At 44.7% G+C, this 16,409-nt stretch overlaps 1 protein-coding gene across 1 annotated transcript in view; it reads right to left on the bottom strand.

The window, feature by feature from the left end:
- Positions 1-16,409, bottom strand: part of CD81 (CD81 molecule) — a 51,135-nt gene that overhangs the window by 16,963 nt on the left and 17,763 nt on the right. Inside the window, exon 2 of the mRNA XM_040409895.1 lies at positions 1,594-1,708. Coding sequence (XP_040265829.1) covers positions 1,594-1,708 — 115 coding nt within the window. The remainder of the gene's footprint in view (positions 1-1,593; positions 1,709-16,409) is intronic.

The raw sequence follows: 16,409 nt of genomic DNA, 5'->3' as shown, positions 1-16,409 counted from the left end.
AATATATAATAATATACAATACAGTAAATGTACGTATCAATGAGGAGGCTTCCAGCCAAGAAACCCATGTGATGATGACCTATTACAACATCTGTGAAGACAAGACTGACAGAGACAATTTTTCTTTACATTAAAGCCAGCAAGTTCAAGGCACCATTTACCAGGTGTAGGCACTGCAGGCGTCATGCACTGGAGAACCTTAGGTCAGTAATAATAAAATGGGTAAGAGGTCGGTCCATCTTTGGACAAATACAATATAGATTTGGTTTCCATTTTTATCCTGAAGATGACATTGTTCTTAACTTTCCTGCACTTATTTTAAAGGGAACCCATCATCTATCTTATGTTGCCCATACTAACAGCAGCACAAAAAAGAGACAGGTTAGTTGATTTCAGAGGACTGTCTTTTAAAAGTTAAAAGTAAGTGGTTTCCGAGAACCAACATCACAATCATTGCAGACTGGGCCTGGAAAAGAGCCACGGTCACCTGAGAAGAGTCATGGAATTCCTGCCCATCTGCTGATGATTGACAGTCTTCTACCTAGTTTTCTCCCTTTCTCTCTAGGAGAGAACTGCCAACCATCAGCAGATGGTGAGAGAGCAGGAGATTAGGAATAACCAGGACTCTTCTCAGGTAGATTCTCAGGCCTGGGCTGCAATGATTATGATGCTGGTTCTCAGCAACCACTTACTTTTAGCTCATGAGTGACACACCGCTGACATCAGCATTTCTGTCAGTTTTTTATGCTGCCCTCAGTGGAGTCTGGGGTTGTTAGCTCCTAGGTCGGACAACCCCTTTGAGGCCACATTCACATGAGCGATAGCAATTTCCATTGTTCTATAAGGGAAGTGTCGGATCCCGCACATAAGGGTATGACCACACGGTGCGGTCGTGATCTAGGTCATCAATATCAGATCGGTGGGGGTCCAAACCCGGCACCCCTGGCGATCAGCTGTATGAGGAGAAGGCATGCGCAGTGTGCACATGCCGTCTCACGTCTCTCTTCCTGTTCACCATTGCTCTCCATGGCAAAGACCATCGACCGCAGCAGCGGACAGGAAGAGAGAAGAGCTGTGCGCACGTGCCGTCTTCTCATACAGCTGATCGGCAATCAGGTCATCAATAGTAAAAGCCCGGACAACCCATTTAAGAATTCAGACTGCCTGTACAGTGCGGCCTTTTTTAGTTAAATATCAGACAGCTGTGACCCAATTGGCCGCGTGGTTATTGACCGCAGCTGGCCACGACCTGAACACTGTGTGGTTGTACCCTAACTGAAACGAATAGCGCCAAACAGATCCACTTGACTATAATGTATGCTGGACTTTTTTGTCCACTCTTATTGGTGGACTGTGCGATGGAAAGCCCCGAACAGACACTCCAACACAGATGTGAACAAGCCCTAACACATTATTGTCCAGAATATACTACAGTACTCCTTTTATAAACTTGTCTCGGATCGTTACAGCTATTGTTTTTGCCTAAACTAGCGTGAGATGCGCCAGTCTCGGCAAATGTGGTATTGACAGGTCAAGCAGAAGAAAATGACATATCAAAAAATCTGAGCAATGTAAAAGGTTGCTGGAACTTACCAATGTAGAAGGTTGCTGGAACCTGCTTGTCTCCAATTTGCTGGATCAATAGATTGGAAGTCGTAGGCTCATGTCGCAGCCATAGGGCAACACCAAGGATCACTCCTCCTGCCAGCTAAAGAACACATTGGAATCAATTGAAGGAAGCAGTAGGATATGAATCAACACATCTATGGACCCTCAGTGCTTAAGCTATGGTCACTATACATGTTGCAAACTTCATAACCAACATGGAAACTCTTCAGTTTACAGAGCAAGAATTGATAAACTATGTTTAGCTAGAACCTGTCCCTACCTGTACAAGTATATTTAGAAAACCTCTCCTACAAAGTTCATTGATCTTTGTACCACCAAGACTGAAAGAGTAGAGTCTGGGTTGGACCTTCTTCTGCACAGGGTTCCACTCCCCCCTCCTATTAGTCCATATTATATATCTGCCCTATAAATAAGAGCGGACACTTGCGATGAGCTTGTTGCCAACACCAAGGAGCTGTTAAAAACATTTTACACATAAATCTTTCTCACTGTAGTGTTAAGTAATGTTGTCTGCAATGGTATGAATGTTCTCAGCAGATTAACACAGCACTCAGTGCCATAGTCAATTATCAGCCTGTCGGGTGCATGCTAAATATACTCGCCTTTTACCTGAATGTACGGTTTTGCATCTCCTTGGGAGAGGTCCTGCGTCCATTCCCTTAGTTGTGAAAAGATCACTTATTATAAATGAGAGTCCTTGTCTTACAGAAAGGCAATTAAGTTATCCAAGGAAGCTCCTCACTCCCATTATGGAGAAAGTTCTTTAGGTTACTTTCCTACCTGTACTGAACAGAGCAGCAAGCTGCGGTTTTGTGTCCAGTCACAAAAAAGTAAGAAAACGGCACTGAAAAAAAAGTAAGTTAATGGTGACGGATCCGTATTCTTTTAGGAGCCTAAAAAACCTGATCCGTCACCCATTGACTTTCATTGTATTTAGTGACGGATCCGTTTTTTTTCCCGCTTTGATTTCACACAACCGCATCCTAACGGAAAGGATACATCCTGATGTGCAAAATCAAAACGGATCAGTTTAATTCCAGTATTGAGATACTCTGCCGGATCTCAATACCGAAATTAACAAAGCAAGTGTGAAAGTAGCCTTATACTCAGATCCTTCCTATAAGCTTTGACGATTGTCCACAGCCAAAAGTGACCAGTTTTGTTTTAATATTTTTGTACCCAGACAAGTGTAAAAAAAAAGGCAAAAATATTATGTTTATGACATTTTTGATTTGATATAGGGGAAACCATATCTTATAGTCAGGGGCTAGAAGCTGTGGTGTGGCATGTGGTCGCATTTTTTTAAATTATTGTTTTAATTCTTTTTTATCTTTGTGTTGTACACTCTGTGCCCTTCATACAGTCATACAAGACCTTTGGGGTGTGCATTTAAACAACATTTTTGTATTGCTTTCTACTGTAACTGGGGCGAAAACAAACTTTCTGGCTTACAGAACTGTACCATGCAGATCCTTCTTTCCCCCAACATCCTCTGTCAGGGCACCGTTGGCACACCTCCAAACCCATAAGATAGTCAGTCCATCCTGCCAAAATTGGTAAATTTGGCCACCAGGGCACCTTTAGGTTATATTCACACTTTGTCACTGCCTCTTAAATCAGTGACCTTAGTGGTGAGGTGTCCCCAAGTGTCATGTCTCTGCTGGGTCATGTGATGTTTGGGAACGCATAACTGCTGAACCCAGTCATTGGCTGCAGTGGTGCACATGACGCTGTCTGAGAAGAAAACAAACCTGGCACTGGAAGGTCACTGAACGGAGCAAGGGTGTAGGAACGGAGCATCAAGTAGCTGGTGAGTATGATTCTTCTTCTTAGGTATCACATGCTAGAGGGCTTAGGCTACTTTCACACCAGCGTTTTTGCCAGATCCGTCATGGATCACTAAAAACACTTCCGTCACGATAATACAACCGTCTGCATCCGTTATGAACGGATCCAGTTGTATTATCTTTAAAATAGCCAAGACGGATCCGTCATGAACACCGTTGAAAGTCAATAGGGGACGGATCCGTTTTCTATTGTGTCCGAGAAAACTGATCCGTCCCCATTGACTTACATGCAGGCAGCGTTATTCTGTCCGTGACGGGGACGCAACCAAACGGAACGCATTCTGGTGCATTCCGTTTTGTTCAGTTCAGTTTTGTCCCCATTGACAATGAATAGGGACAAAACTGAAGCGTTTTCCCCCCACTATTGAGCTCCTATGACGGTTCTCAATAGCGGAAAGGGAAAACGCAAGTGTGAAAGTAGCCTCACTTTCAAAGGGACTTTAATGGCTTTGGCTTGTGCTAAAAGAACATGGTTTGGGCATAGGCCAGCTAAATGAATACATTTGGTCTATAGACAAGGCAGAAACGAAGTGTGAAATGGTTGTGGGGCCAAAAATGTTTTTGACAACTTGACTTTTTGACAATTTTCTGAGCTAATAAGAGATCTCCATTTTTTTTTTTAAATACCAGGACTAGAACCAACACAAACACAAAGTCATAGGAGAAATAACATGGATGGTTATAACTTCATATGCAGATACTATCTCATATCCATAGAGGGCTACAGGAGAGATACCCCCTACAAATACTTCTACCATGGTCCTAAATTTACTCCTCCACTTGGCTGTCTAAATATTTTCTGCCTTGCTGGGTCTTCCATCTAGGACCAACCAAGCACCTTTCCTATGAGTCATGTATGGAGAAGCCAAGTTTTTAGCTGTGGAGGCTTTTATACTTAAGTTTCATTGTAAAAACCTTTTCCTGGAGGTGGTAGCAATGCATGTGGTGGCTCAGGGGATGACAAACTAACATATCCTTCTACAAGGTCATCTGGGGCAGAGATATTTTTTTACTGACTCAGTTCCTCTTCCTTGGGAAGGAAGCCCTAATGTTGGTTTGTTTTTTAGAAGGCAGGGTCATATCTTTCATTACAAGCAACAGCAGGTTAAAGGGTCAAACAGAAGGAGGTAGCCCTGCTACTTTACAAGGATCAGGATGTGGCACTTGAAACCCAAGGGAAAGAATGGACCAGATTCTAAAGATATAAAAATACTATCTGCTCTTTCAGAGCAATGCAAGCAAGCAAACGCAAAAGCACTGGCAAGCATCTGGCTGCAAAGCTAACCATGTTCAGCATTCCTATAGAAGAGGAGTGAAACCCATAGTGATAGTTACATGTTCCTTGAGATACATGGTCACTGAAATATGGCACAGATCATTCCTCATAAAGAGGACATTTCAAGTGTCCTTAAGGCCAATGTTACAAAAATGTAAGTAGGCCTAAATATTACATATATGAAACCATTAAAATACTAACCGCATACATCTAAAAATACATTGTATCACTCCAGGGAGAGAAGGGCCTGTATAATAAGATCTCTATAACAGACCTTACTGTTGACTATGTTGGACAAAAACAAAGGAAATAACTTAAAGAAAACAGGAAAAGCAGAAGTGTCAGAAAGATAGAGAGAGGATGTAAAACAGGTCCCGGTATACTGCTGTACATGGGAACTCCATGTCTTGTATAAACTATTAGTTATTTACATATAAAATATTCTTACAGGGACGATATTAAATCCGGAAAGGAGGGGGGGATGTTGGGGGATGGGTGTTCCCTTCAGACACAGTAGCTGTAGCATACCTTTTCAGGATTAGTAATGGACGAACATCTGCCGGGACGGTGAGCGAACGCGATCATATGTTCGCGAACCGCAAGTTTGTGGCGGGTCCCATTCATTTTAATGGCAGGCGAACCTGAAAAACCTTCAGCTCATAGTTGCAGCCAAGAAATAATTACTAGAAGTGCACAAATAGTCCCACAACATGGACAGTGACATACCAGATGTATTATTCGAATTTGCGATCTCCATTTATAATTTTTTTTCAATGCGAAATATCGGCAATATAATTTTCCCGTACATGTACAGTACAGATCAAAAGTTTGGACACACCTTCTCATTCAAAGAGTTTTCTTTATTTTCATGACTATGAAGGCATCAAAACGATGAATTAACACATGTGGAATTATATACATAACAAACAAGTGTGAAACAACTGAAAATATGTCATATTCTAGGTTCTTCAAAGTAGCCACCTTTTGCTTTGATTACTGCTTTGCACACTCTTGGCATTCTCTTGATGAGCTTCAAGAGGTAGTCCCCTGAAATGGTCTTCCAACAGTCTTGAAGGAGTTCCCAGAGATGCTTAGCACTTGTTGGCCCTTTTGCCTTCACTTCCCAATTTTTCGGCTGACTGACTGACCTTCATTTCTTAAAGTAATGATGGCCACTCGATTTTCTTTACTTAGCTGCTTTTTTCTTGCCATAATACAAATTCTAACAGTCTATTCAGTAGGACTATCAGCTGTGTATCCACCTGACTTCTCCTCAACGCCACTGATGGTCCAAACCCCATTTATAAGGCAATAAATCCCACTAATTAAACCTGACAGGGCACACCTGTGAAGTGAAAACCATTTCAGAGGACTACCTCTTGAAGCTCATCAAGAGAATGCCAAGAGTGTGCAAAGCAGTAATCAAAGCAAAAGGTGGCTACTTTGAAGAACCTAGAATATGACATATTTTCAGTTGTTTCACACTTGTTTGTTATGTATATAATTCCACATGTGTTAATTCATAGTTTTGATGCCTTCATAGTCATGAAAATAAAGAAAACTCTTTGAATGAGAAGGTGTGTCCAAACTTTTGGTCTGTACTGTATGCGCACACCCGTTATAATTATTTTTTCCAATACCGTTTGTCACTGTGTGTAACAGAGGGAACACAGCAAAACCACAAACAAATGCTGCTGTACCCAAATGCACTATATAGAAAATATATTATTGGTATATAACACCCCGCTTCTATCAGTTTTTTTGGGGGGGCGACTGATATATCACACAAGTTATAATTATTTTTTCTAATTGCGTTTGTCCCTCTGTGTAGCTTCAGTATTGCTGCAAAACCGCTCACCACTGCTGCACAATACAAATCCACTATAATATGCTTTCTATGTTAGAAAGTATATATAAGTGTATTACACCCCTCTGTACAATCAATATATCAATATCAATAGCACACCTTTACCAGTCCTTAAAATAACTTTTGTGGCCCTATTAGCTAGCGTTTGGTGTCCCTAACAGCCTGTCCCTGCTCCACACAGCAACCTCTCCCTACACTGACAAAAGACTGAATGTAAAATGGCTGCCAAATCAGGTCTATTTTTAAGGTAGGGGGTATGTCCATGTGCTGAAATGTCTCAATTGGCTGTCCTGTACCACCTGATGGATGTGTCATGGGTCAAAGTTCTTCACAATGTAAAAGAATATGGCGGGCGCGAATATCCCCATATGTTCGCATGTTCGGCTAATCGCGAACGAGCAAAGTTTGCCGCGAACCACAAAGCCATCACTACTCAGGATCATCTCAGAGCGTGTATGGGGGCATATATAGCTAAGACGCTAATAGGGTTCCTGAGGAGTTGAACCAAAGGCAACAGGAAAAATGGGAAGCAGCATGAAAATGATATCTCTCTGCCAATAGATGCAGGATATAACATATATGAAAGTCAGTTTCTGCTCTTCTGTTACACAGAGATGCTGCTGTACCATCTAACTCCAGCAGAAGGTGCCAGGTCCTTGGCCAAGATGGCCAGAGAAGGAGATTCAGCCTGGACAGGAATTGGGCAGGGAATACTGCTCCAGTGTGTGCACATGTGTGCAGAGCTGGGTGTATAGCTCAGTCCGATGGCAGGGAAGCCAGAGGAGAGAACTGATACCTTGAGTGGAGAAGTTTTACGCTTGTGTTCCCAGTTCAGAGTATCAGCAGAAGAGTGTCGGAAGCAGCTGGATAAAGGAGCAGCTGGTGGCAAGCGGGGCTTAAAGGAGACCACGAGTGTTCAGGCCACAGCCTTGCTGGAGAAGACAGGCAAGTCGCATCCCCAAGACAGATATCTCCAGAAAACAGCACCAGATGCATGCAGAGGATGTTCAATCAAGAGTGATTGTGACAACCCAGTGTAAAGGCCCGCATACACATTAGTATGTTGACCGACAGTCTAATGTACACAGAAAGATCAGGCAAAATAAATATTTTCACCTGACCCTTTTGTTCTACCAGGTGATAAGTTGCCACCAAAAGTGTCTGGCAGTGGCTCTCTCCTCTCTCTCCATTGACAACTTAGACATAACGATTTTTGATAGTTACATGTTCCTTGAGATACATGGTCACTGAAGTATGGCACAGATCATTCCTCATAAAGAGGACATTTCAAGTGTCCTTGAGCCAACTAAAAAATGTAAGTAGGCCTAAATATTACATATATGAAACCATTAAAATACTAACCGGGGGAGTCTGTAGACCTAGCTGCTGGCTGAATGATCACTCACTGTATATGTATGGCCACCTGCATCTTACAGCTCCACATTCCATGAGACACAAATTGGCAGCCTGTATTCTGCTGATAAGTGTATGACTGACAGAAGAAGATTTATCTGTCATGCTGGCACACAATCTGATTGCAACACTGCTATCTGACACCCATATAGTATTTCCATATATAAATGATGTGATTTGTGTGGTTCTGAATACACAAGTCTGTAAAAAGTCCCATTTCTTTTTACATACACAGGAACATATCTCAGTAGATATACCGTCATATCGGTGCAGTGCAGTCCCCACTGATTTGCAAGTACCAGCTTCTCTACATCCGGTCATGTGTCAGTGCCAAGTTTGTTGTCTCATTAACTATATCAGAAAGAACAGGTCAAGTACGGTTTCAGGAAATAATACATATACAAAGGCTATGTGCAGATGTTTTTAAAAATGAAAGTCAAGAAAAGATAGGTTGTCATGTTAAGCGTCCACTCAAACCAAAACTTGGCTTGTAAACTTGAACTTCGCATGATCACTCTTAAAATGGTTGAAGACAAAGCCTTGCCATATGTGCAGAACTGAGGTTAGGGCACATGAAAGTCACAGAGGGGGTCCCACCACTCGAGACCCTGTCTGTAATCCAGAATGGAGAGACGTTCTATGAGGGCACCATGCCTTGATATGGCTTACCCCAACAACATTAGCTGTTTGTTGGAAGAGATTGGAGCAGGACCAGTGGTGATGTCCACAGTGGCTGCATTCTGAAAGGGGACGTATGTAATGAGATGAGCCCTTTTAATGTGACAAACCTATAATTAGCCACCCCAAGACTCCAACTTATGGGGAAGAAGTGTTACCGATAGCATCAAGATTCCAAGAGCACATGTAAAATGAAGGCTGGATAGAAAAAGACTAGTGGTACCAAACCCATGGTTTTCCAGTTGTCACAGGGTGACATCTCCGGAGACTCACCAAGTCACCTGTTGTTCCTACGGCACCGTATTACAGAGGTGCTCTTTATTTCTATTAGGAGAGAATACATCCATAATACTAATGGGACAATGAACACGGGAAAAGATTTTAATATGGCTTCACTGGAAAATTTTGGAGGATCATTTTGTTTCTATGAATTTTGCTTGTTGTGGGGTTTTAACACCTTCCTGCAACTTGGAACTTGTATGGAGATGTAATACGCTTGCCTGCTGCCGTCCTTCACTCACTGCGCCCAATACTAAAATGGACGGCGCAGGCGTGGGATTTGTGGGGCATGGAGGAGACCGAAGATGTCAATCACCTTTACAAGGGCGTGCCAAACGGTGAGGGGACGGAGCCTTTCGGTGCTGCAGCAACGCCCCACTAGCACCTGGAGGCTCATTTGCATATTATAAAAGTCATTATTAAGTGCGAACGGCGGCAGGAGGGAGATATAAGTCGTACAGTTATGTTCTGCTGACATTAGCACATCGCTAATGTCAGCCAGCTACATAACGATTTTTCTGATGACAGAAACCCTATAACTACTTGATCAAACTGCAGCACACTGATTTATGTCGCCACAGTATGTGAGATGCAGCCTTATCTCCATTGTGTACGTGCTAGTAAGCTCACTCTTTATCTGTCTCCATCCTCCATGACCAGTCATAGTAGATACCAGCTGAAGCCCACACAATGCATTAGCAAAAAACTTTCATAAATTTCCTGCTTTCTGCTGACAGATCTGCAAGACAAAAGCAAAGACTTCCCGATTTCTCATAGCCTTCAGGTGGACAATTCCTTAGAGGTTTTTTTTTCTCGAGGATTTGGTCCCTGTTTAGGTAGGCCCCCTATTGTGTAGACCCTAATGTAAGAATCACACTTACCTTCTCCCCACCACTGCACCCTGACTCCGTTCAGTGATCTTCCATTTCCCAGTGTCACGACCATGGTTATCCTCGTGACTCCTGATCCGCATGCAGTTGCCTGTGGTTTTGGTTTTATTGTCAATCACATGGTGAGGGCGGCTTGTGGTTGCCTCACGTGTGGTTGCCGCTGGCAACATGACTGTATTTGGCAGTATAGCAGCCTGAGCTGTTGCTAGGCAGCTTGCTGTCAAGTGCATGCGGTTACACCTGGCAACCTCTCTTTGTATGTGTGCACTTTCCCGGTTTGTTGTGCACGAGGTTGCGTATGTGTGTATTGTGACACTTTTCGTCACTTGTGGTTGTCCGTGGCAACGTGTGTTGTTGTGTACATGTCGTGGCAGTGTCTCGGCCTTCTGCCTGTTTCCCAGGACATGGTTGCCATGCATGTCGTTGCCGGCGGTAACAGCTGCAGTTTGTTAGTAGTTGGTACACTTCCCCTTTAAGTGGCTTTCTTCCCTTGCGTGGTGTAGGAAGGGTTAACTCCTTTCTTTGTGTGTGAACACTGGGTGCCTGTGTGCGGGTGTGGCTACTTGGGCTTATTTAGCTCCTGCTGGATGCCTGTATCTGAGGGGTACTTCAGCCATGGTTAGCTGGAGTCATCCTCCTGGTATTATACCATCTGCCAGTGAGGGCCACCCTTGTGGTCATAAGTTATGTTAGACATTATTGTTCTTGTATTGTTATATGTCTAGTGGTGTCTTTATCTTTATTGCAGCTTATGGTCCTGGGTTCCTGTGTGATGTGGGCTGTGTCCGTTTGTGTTCTTGTGGACAGCAGCTCTCGTGCATGGGTTCCAGGCTGTGTGTCTGTGGCAGGTACGTGTAATACTAGTTTACTTACCTGCCATTGCCATCTGCTGTACATGTTCCCCATTCCTTGCAGCTTGGCCTGTGAGACTCCTGTTCGTCCGTATCTAGGAGGAACAGGTCGTCTTACTCTGCTCCTAGTCCAGGGCCACCCTGAGGGCTAGTAGGGATCTTAGGTTCCTGAGTATGAGCCCTCCTACCATCAGGGTCGGCTCATACGGCTAGGAGACAGGGTCAGATTTAGGGATGTGATAGGAGGTGACCTGCTCCCTGATTCCTGTCCTGGCCTAGCAGCTATCTCTCATATTGACATCCCAAGGATTAGAGTTACCCCCACTCTGATCCGTGACACCCAGCTTTTTTACTTCTGTCCTGTGTACGGATGGAGTCTCGTGTTTAACTGGCCTCAGTGGTGATGTGTCCATAAGTAGCATGTGACCCAGAAGAGACCTGTTGCTTGGGGACACTGCTGAGGCCAATTTTTGCCGTAGCGAGCGTGACCCTGGTTGTTACCCAAGCTTGAAGTAAACAAATCGGGGATCATAAGATCACCGGATGGAGCCAGGGCGCCGGACGGGAGACGTGGGGAGCAGGTGAGTGTGATTATTTTTTTTTTGTACCAGACACTAGTGGGCCTAATTTAAAGAAGACGAAATTGGAAAAACCCTAAAAATGGCTGCAAAGAATTAGCTTCACTCCAAACTATTTGTAGACCTAAACTGTCTTTTAACATTCTGAGCAAATGGAAATCAGAGGAGAATTCAAATGTACAATTCTTAAAACTCTTGTTGGATTCCATCTGTGTAGCCGGTTTGCTGCCTGCCAAGGCTTTGATACCGATGCTTGTACGATTAATGCGGGTCCTACTGGCTGCAGCTGTCTATATCGCTTGACTGCCAAAAGCAAGCTTTAGAAGCCAGCCCAGCAGCCGAAACTTACTAACCATCTTCTTAGGGTCTATAAAAAGACTGAGCAGCGACATAAAGAATGCGGAGGATGGAGACCCTCACGGCTGGGACAGGAAGGGTGTGGACCCCAGCAGACTCAAAAAGTATATGCAGGAATGCTGAGTAGACACTGGAAACGTATGAGGACAAAGAGGAAACGAGACCTTCTGGATTCAAGATCCTGTGAAATGTATTCCAGACTGCTTCTCATTAACATAACACAGTTCCTTTGTGGAAAAATCAAAAAGAAGGCAGCAGGAAAAAAAAGTACATTTCCTATTCAATGGAGAACTGGTGCACATGCCAGCCTATGTTTTTGAAAGGGAAAGTATCATCAGAAAATGACCTACTGTTTAAATCAAGTTTTTTATATTGAACTGAATTACGGATATATATTTTTTTTTATTAATTAAAGTCTTTATCTATATATTTTTTTAAAAATCCTACAATTGTGCTGTTTTCGAACTGGACTCTCGGCCTAATTATATGGCAAGTGTTTAGGGAGACAGTATGGACCTCATTGACTTCTATTGGAGAGTCTTCTAGACATCCTTTGTGATCTGTGCAGAGGTCACCGTGCAGGGAGGGGAGTAGATAAGCTGTGACATCGCCTATTTTCATCCTGTGTTTTCTATACGAGAGTGTTATCTGTCATTGTAATCCGGCCTGTTATGAAAAATGTGATGACTACTAAGAAGTGATCTCTACTGACAGGAAGCCTCACTGTATTATTAGACTTAGGGGCCAATCTGAAAATTGCAGGATTTTAGGATTTTTTTCCCACTATATAGATAGTGACATGGAAAATTGAATGAAAAAAACAAAAAAAATCTATAAACTGACCTAGTCACCCAGCAAACGGCCACTGGTGTTTTTTTAAATCTTTTATTGATACAGTATGTACAGGCAGTAAAAGTGGCAAAGTTGCATCTGGCATAGTATCGGGGAAGAGCGTTTGTATAATTATTCGTTCTCTAGGTGTAACGACAACGCCCCCGTTGCTCCTAGAGGCTCATTTGCATATAACAAAACATAATTTCCTCGGCAATGCGGGCACACATGAACATGGGACCAACACAGATGTCTTCAGCTGCCAAGCGCACATGTACCAGGTCAGCCGGTGTCATAGGGACAAATCTGCCGACAGATACCTGTTAATGTGTAGGAAGCAGAAAAAATTGTAAGGAAATGAGTGACATTGGCAAGGGTGGTGGTGGGGTCAAATTATGAGAGAAAGCAAATCATAGGGTGAGGCCACACATGAGACATATGAACTCACCCTTAGGCCTCCTGCACACAACCATATCCATTTCTGCGGGCCACAAATTGCAGATCCGCCCAAAAAAAAAACGGACACCGGCCGCATTTTGCAGATTGTAACGTACAGCCCTTGATAGAAAGGCCTATCATGGTCCGCAAAAAGGACAAGAATAGGACACGTTTTATTTTTTTGCGGGTGCCGCAGAACGAAACATCCAGATACGTGAAGCAGACAGTGTGCCGTCCACATCTTTTACGGCCCCATTGAAATGAATGCGGATGGATTGAAAATGGGGTCCTACGCCTGTGATGGCTAACCTCCGGCACCCCCGTCTGTGGTAAAACTACAACTCCCCAAGATGTACACTTGCTTGGCTGTTCTCATAACTCCATAGAAATGAATGGAGCACGCTGGGAGTTGTAGTTTCACCACAGCTGTGAGTGCCGGATGGTCACACCTCGACGGCGGAAATCCGAGGCCGACCCTTTACTGTTTTCAGACTTATTTAAAAAAAATATAAGTTCTACAAGTTGCTGTTCCTTTGTAGATACTCGTCGCCCCCCCCCCCCCTTTCCCAAATAGCCATAGGAGGGGGAGCAGAATCAACTGAGTGGAGGAAGTGAGGAGGATGGCGGGGAGGACGGCAGGAGGGGCATTGATACAGATACAGTTTTGTCACATGCCGGATACAGCTGCAGGATTTCAACCGGTATCAAAGACAACAGGCAGCACCACGCTCCAGTCGGGGCCTTACGTACGGCATCCATTAAAGGGGGTCTATACTTTCAGTACAAATATGACTCACATAAAGGAGCCGGGTGTCTGCTGGATGAAGGACACTTCTCTACCGGTCTTTGCACAATGACAGCACCGTTCCCCGTCATTGTACCCCTCAGATGCCACGTTCATCGCTGTTTGCGGCATCTGTCAGCAATAATGCAGTGTCAAAAAATAAAAAATAAATAAAAATAAAACCCTACTCCGGCTACTTTCACGCTGGCGTTCTGGGCGGATCCGTCATGGACCTGCAAAAACAGATCTGTTACAATAATACAACCGTTTGGCTCCGTTTCATCAGACGGACACCAAAACGCTGCAGGCGGCCTGCAGGGCGGAATGGAGATGGATCGGAGGCAAACGGACGCATTCTGAGCCGATCCTTTTCCATTCAGAATGCATTTGGGCAAAACCGATCCGTTTTGGACCGCCTGTGACGGATCTCGCAAATGGAAAGCCAAAACGCGGGTGTGAAAGTAGCCTAACCCTCATCCTTTTGATAGCAAAGAGCCGGTGTTCGGTGAAATTATGGTACCTGTTAAAATCTGGTACCCTCGTCACTTCCGGTAGTGACGTAGGCGCACCGAAAGCTTCGAAAGGAGGTGTGATCTTAGATCCCGGCACCTGATTGGCTGAAAAGAAGGCGTGTTGGCGCCTGCGCACAACCAACCTGGGTACCGTAAGGGAGGGAGGACGGGTACCTTTGATTTACGGGGCACCACGCATGCGCGAACCAGATTGCCTTGTGAGGCAGACCGGGTACTGAAATATTACAGCTCGCGCTTGTCAAGGAGGGGAGGGAGGGACGCAGGGAGGTTACTTTTAGGGCAGTTAAAATTAGGTACCCCGGGAGGTTCAGCCAATCATGTTGCGGGCAAACATCCCTCCCCTCCCTGTGTCCCTCCCTCCCCTCCCTCTGCTCCTTCACAGGCGCGAGCTGCAATATTTCGGTACCCTGTCTGCTTCCCAAGGCAATCTGGTTCACGCATGCGCAGTTGCCCGTAAATCAAAGGTACCCTTCCTCCCTGTGCGCGTTCACAGGCGCAGCATGTAAAATGACGGTACCCAGGTACACGCCTTCTTTTCAGCCAATCAGGTGCCGGGCTCTAAGATCTCACCTCCTTTTGAAGCTTCCGGGGCGCCTACGTCACTACCGGAAGTGACGAGGGTACCAGATTTTAACAGGTACCCTAATTTCACGGAACACCGGCCACTGCCAGATCTAACTCGAAATCTCGCACGGCCTGTGATGATGTCATCATGTCGGCCGGCATGGTGACATCATACGTCACTGCGCATGGGATTTTGTGCGAGATCTTTAATCAAGATGGCAGCAGCTGGCTCTTCGCCAGGTAAGTATGATTTTTTTTTTTTTTACCACCATTTCAAAATCAATTCGCTACCACAAAGTACGAGAAAATTTGGCTTTCAGGCGAATCGAATTTTCCCTGAAATTCGGATCAAAGACCCAGGGATCCACAGTCCCAGGGATCCACACTCAACAAGTGAATTCCACCAATACACTACCAATTTCTAATAAAACCACATTGTACTGTACAATTTTTAAGGGGTAAAATATTGATAACCTATCCTCAGGATAAGTCATCAATATCTGATTGCCGGGGGTCCAACTCCCAGTACCTGGGAGTTTAAAGAGCTGCGGTCTCTTCCCAGGCCAGTGACATCACATTCATCGGTCACAGGCCGAGGAGCAGCTCAGTCTCGTCCAAGTGAATGGGCCTGAGCTGCAATACCAAGCACAGCCACTATACCATGTGCGGCACTGTTCTTGGTGAGCTGTATGAAGGCTGCAGTGCTCACCGAAGCACCACGACCCTATAAAACAGCTGATAGGCCAGGGTGTCAGACCACCACCGATCTGATGTTGGTCACCTATCCAGAGGATAGGTCATCAATATTGTACTCCTGGGAAACCCCTTTAAGTCCTGAAAAAAAGAAAAATATTTTCATCAATAATTAAAGGAGCACTCCGGGATTAGAACTTTTCCTATTTTATGTGAGCAGCTATAATAAAATGCAATGATGCGGTGCTGATATCAGTGCATATGTTGCACAAATCGGCCCTCGTATCTCATTGTTTTATCGGTGTGGGTTGAAAATTAAAGGGGTTCTCCGGCCCCTACTTGAAAATTGTCCATCTTCATTACCCGTGGAGGGAAGGTTATTACACCAATACTTACCCTCCACAGCGCAGCCCTTCCTATGATTCTCTTCACGGTCACGTGACCGCCCCTAAAGCATTTTCAAGTCTTCCGGTCCAGCTCCGTCTTCTTCTTCTTTTCCTGCCTGAGGCAGGAGACGGAACGTCATCACTGACGTCACCGCCCTTCTGCCGGCCTTTCTCGGTCCCGTCGCTTGCACACTACTGCGCATGCGCCGGGACCACCGCCCCTTCTTCTGAGTGTACAGGCTTCTATGTGAAGCCTGTACTGACTCCTACACAGCGCGCTGTACATGAGTGACAGCATAGCGATCAGCCACAGAGGCTAGACCTCGTCTGCTGGAGGTCCCGTCTGCTGGAGGTCCCGTCTGCTGGAGGTCCCGTCTGCTGGAGGTCTCGTTTTCAGCTGTTCTGACTTCAGCTCACGCCCATTCAAGTGAATAAAGCAGAGCTGCAATACCGGACACAGCCTATGCACACGAGTGGTGCTGTTCCTGGAAATAATTTTTTTTTTAAATGCCCCT

Source organism: Bufo bufo, chromosome 10 (genome assembly GCF_905171765.1).
Source record: "Bufo bufo chromosome 10, aBufBuf1.1, whole genome shotgun sequence".
Lineage (NCBI taxonomy): Eukaryota > Metazoa > Chordata > Amphibia > Anura > Bufonidae > Bufo > Bufo bufo.
Note: the sequence above shows the minus strand (reverse complement) of the source record. Positions and strands in the feature narration are given on the sequence as shown.